Below are 12,172 nucleotides of genomic sequence, written 5' to 3'. Positions count from 1 at the left end.
CAGAGTAAGCACACTGGCAGGCCGGGCCAGTTCGTTTACCTGCTGCGTCCGCGGGTTCAGCCAATCGTCACTCCCACTGGCTGTGGTTCGCCAGCCCAGGACAATGGGGCCGGCAGGAAGTGGTGGCCAGCATATCCCTTGGCCCGCGCCGCTTCCCACAGCTCCCATTGGCCCAGGACTGCAAACTGCCGCCAGTAGGAGCTGCAATTGGCCGAACCTGCGGACATGGCAGGTAAACAAACTGGCCCGGACTGCCAGGGTGCTTACCCTGGCGAGCTGTGTGCCAAAGGTTGCTGACCCCTGATCTAGAGGATGGAAGCAAAGTAAGAAAGAAGAAAGCAGTGTACTGTAATCTTGGATTACAACTCAGACAACACATGGAACGGTGAAATTTGTAACAAGCTGTGTCACTCTCGTTTTGGGCTTGTAAGCCATAAGTGGATTCATCAGGCACTTGATTAGACCTCTAATGCATACACTATGGTCCAGTGGATCGACAGTTGCATATTACAGATATATAGATAAATATATCTATATGAAGGGAAAAGACCTCAAGAGTTGGTGTTCCAGATCCATATCGACTTCAATTAGCTATACTGTTTTACCTCATCTGAGGATCCGGCCCAGAATACTTGAAATAAATGAACAAACATACATACATTAGTTTCAGAGGGAGTTTAGTTTATACTTACATGCAGTTCTTGTTTCTTCAGGTCGTCTAAATCTGGACGTTGTCTGTTTATAAACTCAATCTTTGAAGTAATAGTGTCAATAATTAATTTAATGCTTGGATAATCCCTTACATATGAAATATTAATTTTAGAAGGCTGGTAATGGTCTTTCATCTCACTAAGGCTTTCATTGTCCATTAAGTTTGGACTGCCAGTAAAAGCTTCATAATGGAAAGGCGAAGGTATTAGCAATAGGCCATGTTTGGCTCCAGTCAGTATGTATGATGCCATCACTAAAGTCATTATTATCAACCCAAATATCAAGCTGCATAGCTTCCCTTTCCTCAAGCAAAAAAATCCATTCCAGCTTTCATTATGATGAGTCCTTACTTCCAAGACTGCTAGCAAGTTCATCTGCTTACTATCCACATACAAAGGAATTATATTTTCTTGTTTGCACACAGGACACTTCTGGTTAATATGATTAGACCGACGGCATCTGAAACACCGTTTGTGCAAGTCATTTGGTAATAACTGTATACAACAATTAATGCAATGCCTCATATTAGTACCGTTAAACTGCTATATTAATGAGCCATGAATAGCCATAAAATATTTCTGATGCATGCAAATTATTTTCTGAAAACCTGAAATAATTTAATTCCTTGCATTATGATATATGTTGTAATTAAAAAAATACAGGTTCAAACCAAAACAGCTAAAATACGCTGAAATTAATATACGGTCTCAGTCACAAATAAAAAACTACAAATAAAAGTATGGTGGACATGTTTCATAAAGATTTGGCTCCTTAAGGGAAATCTAGTAAAATAAAAAGCAACCACAAGTCTTGCTCAAGTTGTTCCCATTGAACAAAATGAGATGGAAGAAACTTCACTATATAGTGTGAAAATACACAAAAAATAAAAAGACCTCATTGTTCTCTGACGTATTTAGGAGTAAGCAATATATGTAGCCCAGATAGAAGGTGCCTTGGAAAGTCCCATATGCTCTCAAAAAAGGTAGGTTCCAAAATGGAGTGCTGCCTCTGAAAGTTTCATCTACATAAAGGTCGCTTCAAAGATCTGTGTTGCATAACCTAAAAAAACAAAAAACAAAAAATATATATGGATATATGCTAATGAATAAGCCATTACATTAATCAGCTGCAATACAAGTATGATCTGTCACTTGCAAACAAATTCTTAGTTAATTTAGCAACCTTAATTGAAAAGTATCTTCCACTTAAAAACAAAATATCATAGTTACAAAATTTAAACACATTGAAAATTTGGAAACTCAGCCTAAAGTTTCCAATGAACTATCATTCTCTAACCCGTAATTAGACGCAGATTGAGAACCCTTTGCTCACACTCTTGAACTGTTACTCGCGCACAAGTTGCACAATTGTCTTCAATAATTGCTCACCAATGTAAATAAACAGTTTGTAATTTGGCCTTTGCTTTGAATACGTGAAGGCCCTTAGGCATTGCAAAGCAAAGTGTTTGGCACCTAAGGTACCTAGAAAATCATAGGAACAACACTATGATCCACAAATCTAGGCTACTTGTATGATGAATGGGAAGTGATGGGTGCCTTAGAATATAATTCACAAAAGACAGCATGGTAGAGGGCTCCCTACCTAAAATAACCAATGGGAGATGCTAATGTGCTAAGGCCACCCCTTTCTCAGAGCTAAGTGCCTAAGTCCAGGCTGAAGGGAGATGCCTACCTCTAATAGCTACCCATGAATGGGAACTCCTCTCCTGACTTAGGTGCCTACTTCATTTCTTGTAGGAACGAATTACGTGCCTAACTCACTCCATATGAAACAGCCAGAGCCAGAGATAGCAGTAGTTTTTCATAGATTCCAAGGCCAAAAGGGATCACTGTGGTTGATCTCTTGTATAACACAGGCCATAGAACTTCCCCCAAAATAATTCCTAGAGTATGTCATTTTGAAAATTGTTCAATCTTGATTTGCAGGATGTCAGTGACGGAGAATCTGCCATGACTCTTGGTCAATTGTTCCAGTGGTTATTCTCACTGGTAAAAACATATGCCTTATTTCCAGTCTGAATTTGGCTAGATTCATCTTTCTACCACTGGATCATACTATACCTTTCTCTGCTAGAATGAAGAGCCCCTTATTAAATATTTGTTTCCCAGGTATGAACCTATCGGCTTAATCCAGTTACACTTTAACCTTCTCTCTGTTAAAATAAACAGATTGAGTTCCTTGAGTTTATCAGTATAAGGCACATTTTCTAATCCTTCTATCTTTTTGTCGTTCTCCTCTGAGCCCTCTCCAATTTATCAACATCCTTTTCTAATTGTAAGCACCAGAACAGGAACAGTATACCAGTAGGGTTTACACCAGTGCCATCATGTCGGTGGTGATGACTTAATAACTTTTAGCCACGGGGTTAGAGTACTCACCTGGGAAGTGAGAACCCAGGTTCAATTCCCCCTTGCCTAGCAGAGGGGAGAAAAGATCTGAACATGGGTCTCCCATCTTTCAAGAGAAGGCTCTAACATCTGAGACTATGGTATAGTCTCGTGCGGGTTTCCTCAGTCTGTCCCGTTGAATCTGTTTCACTGTAGAATAATACTTAAACAGTCACTAGGATGGACGGACATACACACACACAGGTTGGGGCATCCACCTGGGGGGCAGGAAACCCTGGGTCAAATCCCCCTGATCCAATCACTCTTATTTATCCACAGTGGTACAGCTTCAACAGGATCATAATGAGGGACTTAGGCACCCAAAAAACAGAACTTATTTGCCTAAATCTGGGTTTAGGTACTAAGTAGCATCCTGAATTCCACCCGTTCTGCTCCATGCTCAAGAGTCTAGTATGTGAATACCCAACCCTCTTCCTGCTCATGGAAACTGCCTCTGTTATATTCCCAGACCAGAAAGAACAAAAAACAAAAAGCAAAACATACACAACTTGCACAAGCCTTTGTGCTGCTAAGTCCTTTCACAGGGCACTCACTGCAACCAGAGCTGTCCCCTTTGACCTCCTCAGCAGACTGTCAATCCTTAAAGGAACAGAGCAGAGGTAAATCTAACCCTGATATTCCCTAAAGAGTGCTACAAATCCATTTAACTGGGGTGGGGAAGGTGTAATAGAAGCAGTGGTTCAAAAGGTTGGATAGGGGTGTTTCTGACAAGTTTCTTTCAATGCTGCAGGGCCTTCTAAAGACAGAGTAGAGTGTCCAGTTGAGTGAAGGTTGTGGATGTGCTGGCAGTCAAGAGGAAGAACTCAAGATAGGTGCTCTGGTGGTTGGACTGGGTACCTCTGGGATGTTGTGGCGGGCTACAGATGGCCTATGATATACAGAAAAATCATTGAGAAACTTACATTAGCAGTCAGTTTACATTTTGGAAGGGCACTTTTGCAACACAAAGTAAAACTATTCCCTCATGTTTATGCCCCCCCACCCGCCACACACAGTTCCTCACAGCTTCTTGTCAACTGTTGCAAATGGACCATTTTGATTACCATTACAAAAAGTTTCTCTCTCTCCTGCTGGTAATAGCTCACCTTAACTGATCATTCTCATTAAAGTGTGTATGGTAACACCCATTGTCTCACGTTCTCTGTGTGTATATATATCTTCCTACTGTATTTTTCACTGTCATCCGATGAAGTGGGTTGTAGCCCACGAAAGCTTATGCTCAAATACATTTGTTAGTCTCTAAGGTGCCACAAGTACTCCTGTTCTTTTTGCGGATACAGACTAACACAGTTGCTACTCTGAAACCTAGGAATGTTGTGTTTCTTTAATAAAAATATATATTAGCAGTGTCATTTGAGAGCTAGGGCCCCAGCAAAAGCACTTAAGTATGTGCATATCTTTAAGTATGGGAGTAGTCCCACTGAAGTCAGGGTTGACGGAGTTCCTTTGATTAGGGTAAAGACTGTCTCAGACACTATCCGGTGGTCTAGGGACATTTACATTGAACACATCACCGGCCACCGCCAATACCAGGAGTGAGCCCTCGTGGCTTCATGCACCCATGGTGGAGGAAGGGGAAACCCTTAAAACCCCCCTACTAAACTATATCCCCTAAGTCCTGAACCCACCGACCTGGATTCCACCACTTGAGGGTCATCCTGTCCTCATTACCCGGCCCGCTTACTCTAATCATGGCTATGTGTAACCCATTATATGAGCGATGTACGCTCACTGCTCCCCTACTATACTTTGACCCCACCCACCGTACACCCCGCATTGGGGACATTACAGACTGTATTTATTATATGCTAACCTATAACCAAATACCAGCATGCCCCCATACTCTGTATGTTACCCCCGATGACTAATAACTGACGCATCAAACTCTGTGTATCATCTTTATTTAAATATTCTCATACAAAGACTTCCAAGCACTGAGAAGACTTCAGTACCACTACTCACAAGCTTAAGTTTACACAGGTGCTTAAGTGTTTATCTAGACTGGGGCCTAAATCATTCTCAATTAAATATTTCACCATATAGGTGCTCATGTAGAACCAGGGAGCAAAGTCATTAATAACTTCTTTATTTAAAACCACTTTTGTTTGAAATTACCCTATTACAGGAAAAATTCAGAGCAGAGAAATCAGAAGTGATAAATCCAAGCACTAGCTTCCCAAAAAGAGTTAGATTCTTTGAACTACGGTCAGAAACTTAAATTTTTAGTATCTTAACTCAAAATCAGATATGCTGATTTGCTTCAAAGTTTTTATTTTATTTATTCATTTAGTTAATATCTTCTTTTAAGCTAGGCTGACCAGACAGCAAGTGTGAAAACTTGGGATGAGGTTAGGGGGGTGATAGGAGCCTATATAAGAAAAAGCCAAAATATCAGGACTGTCCCTATAAAATCGGGACATCTGGTCACCCTATTTTAAGCTTCCACGTAGGAAAAAAAATTAATTTGATTTGTTCTGTTTTCGACAAAGTTCAGAGGGCAGAGGTGTCCAGCACAGAGCTTTTGGGGTAACAAACAAAACATACCAGCCTCCAGTATCTTTAACACCCACTAAGCCTTTGGTTTGGGCAAAGTATGCCGGAAAAGCTTTTAAAATAATTTTGAAAAAAAATCAAATATAACAGTGAATGTAAGGTGAGAGATATAGCAAAATGATGAAGGAAGCCAAGGAGGAAAACAGCTGGAATGCATCATTATCAATGGATAATGTTTAATTTTGTTTTTAATATACCAGTAAACTGTGTAAACATCTCTTTACAAAGCGAGGGGGATCTTATTGAAGTCCATCCCTTTCCCACAGACTTCAGAAAAAAAGATGCTTTTTGGTATTTGATTCTTATTTGGAGCTCATTGCTAAGCCTACTGAAGACATTGGAAAGACTCCCACTGATTTCAATGGGCTTTGGATCAGGACACTATACAGTTGAGATGTGGACATTGAAAGAGTTATCATTCTGTAGCATGAGACAATACCAAAATTATTGCTTTGATTAAATATATTTTGATATACAGCATGAAGCCAATTAAGGCTTCACCACTTCTTAAAGAGCTGAAGATTAAAAGCTGCTTAAATACTCAGTCCCCCTGCAAAGTGATACCATGACAAGGATGTGCACAACCTGGATATATATACAGTACTTCAAAGTAATCCGATGTTGGGCAAGAACAAAGATGCCTACTTCCAGGGAGTTAATATACTTGGTCTGACCTAAGTGCTATAAGCTGAATACAAAGTAACAACTGAAGACCTAATACCTCTCTACAAATCTCTGCTGCTGAAGTATTTCTCCCCAGAGGCAGTGTCACCATTCTCAGACAGGGGAATAATGTGACTCACATAAATCAAGAAGTTGCACGCTTAAGTAGGTAAAATGTGATTGATGGAGGAGAAATAGTCTATTTGATTCAATCTGTGACAGTGCTTAAGAAGCATATTTCCTAAACAGGATTCTCAAAAAGAATTACACCTCAAGAGCCAAATGGCCCTAAACAATGAGCAGTGAGGTCCATCCTGTCCCACAGCGAGCTTGGGGGGCTGTCCTCATTTAGGAGGGTGCAATCTGCTCCCCCTCCATGTGACTTGAGAAACTTTAGTTCTCAAAACACACACACACACACACACACACACACACACACACGCTCACAATGAAAATAACTCTTCAGCTAAGCAAGTAAAATGAGGAGGAAGGGGCATATGAGATGGGAAGTATTGAATGCCTTATGGTCCTGAAATACAAGCCAAAACATCCTTATTTTGGTCCCTGTTTTCTATCTCCTTTTTCTTCGCACACATGAAAGGAGATTGCATTTACTCTGCATTGCTCTATGATTTTCTAAGCCACACTGCATTGCCAAGCATCATGCACCCTTCATATATAGTTTTTATTTTAAAATCAGGCAGTTATGTTCCAAATTAGGAGTTGCAAGGAGAAAATGGAAACTAGAAACTGAACCAAAATGGTGGGTTTTGTTGGAGATGAAATAACTTCCCCAGAAATAAAAGAGCATTCTATTTTCTAGTCCCTGCGTGGGCAGCCTCAATATTAACCTGAGCAATAGAAGGATCGTTAGCAAACCATTTATAAAAAAATTGTAATTGAGAAACCCTGCAGGTTAGATAATTGAATGTTCCTTCCGTGCAAGATCGATAAAGGGCATCCAGTTTCCCCATAAGAATCATATCAAATTATTGCAGATAAAAGCTGAGATAGCAGAGAAGAGTTCAAGAGGACATTAACTTTAATCCAGCGGAGAGAGAGAGAAACACTAGGTAATTAAATTATTGTTTTAATGAAATTAATCTAAAGCCTTGACTAAGACAGAGAACCTTCTGCCAGCTTTTATGGTATCCGTAAAGGCTCAAGACCATCTTCTGACTATTTAAATGGAAATACATTTTTCAAGGAGCCTTAATCAAAATATGAAATAAAACAGATGTTTGGCTATTCATATTTAAGAAAAAATTATTTAATAATATCACTGTGGCACGGAAAATGTACTAAGGAATCGCTACAATAAAGAGTAACATGTCATCTGCAAATAGGTCCAATTTATAAACAAAGTCCCCAATACAGACATGCCTTGGTTAGCTCTGACTTCAATTACTGTGATGGTCTCTCTGGCCTCTCTACTTCCTGACTTGCCATGGTCCATCTATCCAAAAAGATGCTGCTACAATCATCTTCCCTGCCTGCTGCTGCCATCACTACCCTTCTCTAGTTTCTTCTACTACCAAGTTCTCATCCTCACTTTAAAGGCCCTGTACAACTTTTTCTGCCAGACTTCCAAACATCTTTGTTCTCTCTTCTTCCTCCTAATACCTCTGGCTTCCTTCATTCCATCCAAGATTCCAGCCTAATTCTTTTGTTTCTTTCTCTCACTATTGCCTTCCTCCATGCTAACCATTATGACCAGGAATCACTCCCTCTGCTGACACATCAAGAAACCACCACATCTTTCAAATTCCAGCGTAATACACTTTTCCCACAAAGCTTATTACTCTTAATCCACCAAGGAAAGAAGAGTCACAGAAAAAAACATTGATGCATTTTAAATCTACATAAATATATACGTACACACGCATTTATTAAGTGCACATTTTGCACTACTTTAAGATAAGTCTACCTTCTGATCTTGTGCAGTGGTTCTCAAACTAGGGCTGCCGCTTGTTCAGGGAAAGTCCCTGGCGGGCCGGGCCAATTTGTTTACCTGCTGGGTCCGCAGGTTTGGCCCATTGCAGCTCCCACTGGCTGCAGTTCGCCACTCCAGGCCAATGGGAGCTGCAGGAAGGGCGGCCAGGACGTCCCTCAGCCTGTGCCACTTCCTGCTCCCCTCACTGGCCTGGAGCAGTGAACCACCGCCAGTGGGAGCCGCAATCAGCTGAACCTGCAGACCCAGCAGGTAAACAAACCAGCCCGGCCCGCCAGGGGCTTTCCCTGAACAAGTGGTGGCCCCAGTTTGAGAACCACTGATCTAGTGTATTATTTATTATTACTGAAGTGTCATAATCTACGAGTCCTAGCACTTAAAAACAACAGGTCCCTACCCTGAGGAATCTGAAATCTAACTAAAAATATTGAACAGCAAGGAATGACAATATACAAAGGTTGGAGAAAAGGGTAAGAGAGAACAAAGATGAAAGAGCTGAGATATACTTGCTTTCAAGTATCTTCTTGAAAAATCTATTTTTTTCTGATTTTAAAAGACTGTATATATTTATCTTAAACAATACAAATTGAAACTCAAAGCAGTGTCCAGAATGAAGTCTATGGTGAAGATCAGTGATGAAAGTAAGTTCTGAAGAGGGTTATATCTACACTGCAATGAAAGACCATGGCAGCGAGTCTCAGAGACAGAGTCAACCAACTTGGACTTGTGGTGCTAAAAACAGCAGTGAAGATGTTTGGGCTCAGGCTGGAGCCCAGGCTCTGAAACCCAGGGAGGGAAGTGGGTCTCAGAGCCCAGCATCCAGCTGGGACTGAACATCTAGACTGCTCTTTTTAGCTCTGCAGCCATGGGCCCGAATCAGTTGATCTGGACTATAAGACTTGCTTCTACCTGTTTTTTATTGCAGTGTAGACATATACTCTGATGTTGCACGTTATGAAGGGTTAGGAGAAGGTGTTTCAGGCATAGGGGCAACATATGAAAACAATAATTAACAGGAGCTTTAAAACCCCAAACTCAGAATGATGTTACAGATGAAAAAGTGCACCTTGGGATGAATAAATGGTCAAAATAATACTAAACTATGACTGAAGGGACAGCAGTGGTATACTTGAGAAAAGTCTTAGTGGCATGAATAGACTTGATCTCATCTAACTATAATGATTAACCTATCTAGGTGTATCTGCACTTGGATGGTTGACTACAGGATAAAAAACATGGTGTTATTATCAGGGCTTCTGCTCTGGTCATTAATGTAATAAACTAACACTACTACTACTGATATGACTATTCTACTAAACGGCCAGAGAACAAAATGTGAGGTAGGTAGGTTGGCATGCTGCTGCTTGTACCTTTGAAATTTGCTGTAATTCATTAGTGATGCTTTGCAGAGACCCTCAGGGATCCAGTAAAATCTTCTCAAGATCTTGTTGCAAAAGAAATGTAGGGATAAGAAAACTTAGGGATTTAAATTAGCATTAAAATAAACATTTATAAAATATCATGAATTTACATGCTACTTTGAAAACATATATCCTGCAAACCCTTATGCAAGTGTTTAACGTTACTGACACGAGTGGCTTCACTGACCAACAGAATTATTTAGGTAAATAAGTTAAACACATACAGAAGTATTTGAGAGATCAGATCCTTAGCGTAAGACATGTTTTCTGCCTGAAAGAACGTGCTGTCTAAATCAGACAAAGCAAAGATGAGGCAAAACATAACCATTTATGGAGGACACAGTGAGGAGATATTGTGATTAAAGGGGAAAAAAGAGGAATAAAGCATTCCTGGAAGAAATGAGAGTTTTAATGACTGTTCCAAACAGTGGTGCGGGTATGATTATGGTGGAAGGCTGAATGACTAGAAAGACCAAATCAGAGACTCAGTAGAATCATAGTATTATATACAAAATCAAGAAGTGTATTCTTGCAAACAGATTTAAAAAATCCACAAAACAAAGAAATATCCTAAAGATAAACAGAAAACTTTGACTAAAGCAGGTTACAAAAAAATCAAGGCAAGAGATGACCGAGGCACAAAGAGTTTTATCAGCAGAGAGAGAGAAGGTCCCAGGATTACACCAGGATTGTGACCCCAGGCTACTGGAAGGATAGTGGAGTTATCAACAGTTATAGAGACGGGAGGCAAAGGGGAGGGTTTGAGACAAAAGAAGTTCAATTTTAGCAAGACTAAGTTTCAGATAGTGATGGGGCATCTGAGAGAAAATGTCAGAGCGAGTTTAACTGAGGTGAGACTGAGCAGAAGAGGAGAGGTCAAGGGTAAGCAAGGCAGATTTGGGAATCTTTAGTGACAGAATATCGGAGATTGAAACAGATGGGGTCTCCAAGCATGAACAGAGATAAAGAAAGAAGATGAGGGACCCTGAGGGAGACACAAACATAAGAGGAGAGGGAGGAAGAAGAGCCACCAAAGGAAACATTGAGGGAGTGATCAACATTGGGATACAAAAAACGACGTGACATACAGGATGTCTCTTTCCTATACAATATCCATACTAGAGTTAACTCCTCTGATTTTAGGAATCCTAGATGTTAATGTAGAGTCAAGTGAATAGCTCTTTAACCCAGTTCCAGAACACTCTTCTTTAGCTCTTTTCCTTGTATTCTCAGAAAGACCCCATAGTGTGGGTAGCCTAAAGAGAAGGTTAATCAGATGTTATTTTCCAGTCCTTTGTTAAGAGGGGACTTGGAGACTTGTCTTTTGATGCCATTAATTGAACAGATTTATCTGAGCTTCTGTTATCTGACCCACTCAAGTCCTACACAAGAGGGTATTTGACTGATATTAATTCTCATTCTTTTAAAAAAGAACTGTCAAAACTATACTATCCAACACAGGGTTGTGGGTCTCAGAGAAAGTACAGAAGACTTCCAAGTCCTATGGAATTAATGTCCCTATGTATGTTAATAAAACAACATATTTTAGGTCTGCAGAATTTATTGAACTCTTTTCAAGTGGAGAAACTTTTTATGCAACTCCGAAATAAATATTATGAGCTGGAGAAGAAATAGTGCTAACTGCTTCTTTGATGGCTGAGGAAAATGCTTGAATAGGAAGTTGAGATATGCGAAAAAAAACTAAGCTAATGCCACTGTAAGCTTGAGATTTAATCAAACAAGTAATGAAATTGAGAGTTGAAGGTTCCATCAGCAACCATAACTGCCAATTTCTGCATATACATTACAATAGGGCCTTTTATTACATGATCAATTTGAAGACCCGCCCCTGGGCAACATGAAAGACTACTCAGCAAACAATAAAAATAAACTGATTTTTTTTTTATAACTGTTAGATGCATTTTATATTATTACACATTTGTCATGTTCATGTAATGAAATACCCATCTGCAATGCACACGTAAAAGGCCAGAGGTAATTCTTAAATGTAATTCTCTCCTCTTTCCTTGCCAAACAAGGATCTCAAATTTAATTAAATTAATGCCAGAATTTTTCACTACCCCATACAGAAAAAAAAAGTCAGAACAAATATTACAACGAATCTAGCAGCTCCATGTTATACAATAAGCCTTGGACTATTTTCCTTCTGTGACTTCATTATGTTTTCCTGCTACATATGGATGCCTTCCTTCACAATATGTATCTTATACTCTGCAACCTAATATTTAGCACTTCCAGTACACAGCCTTGACCACAGATATACTTTCATCTTTTACATTTGCTATATTTCAGGAACGAAAGCAGGATATGACTCAAAGAAGGATGTGAAGTTTAACTAGAAGAAAGACCATGAAACACTGGAGTTAAAAAAAACCACAAAATTGTTTATTTCTATGTCCGCAGTTCTAAAACTTCAGCCAGAT

At 39.8% G+C, this 12,172-nt stretch overlaps 1 protein-coding gene across 2 annotated transcripts in view; it reads right to left on the bottom strand.

The window, feature by feature from the left end:
- Window positions 1-12,172, bottom strand: part of CHST15 (carbohydrate sulfotransferase 15) — an 83,236-nt gene that overhangs the window by 29,711 nt on the left and 41,353 nt on the right. For both annotated transcript variants that reach the window (XR_012657036.1, XM_032796485.2), the window contains exon 2: window positions 693-1,770. Coding sequence is in view for 1 of the 2 variants with exons in the window: in XM_032796485.2 (XP_032652376.1) it covers window positions 693-1,235 (543 nt within the window). In the remaining variant the exon portion in view is untranslated. The remainder of the gene's footprint in view (window positions 1-692; window positions 1,771-12,172) is intronic.

The sequence above is a fragment of the Chelonoidis abingdonii genome, chromosome 15, assembly GCF_003597395.2.
Source record: "Chelonoidis abingdonii isolate Lonesome George chromosome 15, CheloAbing_2.0, whole genome shotgun sequence".
NCBI lineage: Eukaryota > Metazoa > Chordata > Testudines > Testudinidae > Chelonoidis > Chelonoidis abingdonii.
Note: the sequence above shows the minus strand (reverse complement) of the source record. Positions and strands in the feature narration are given on the sequence as shown.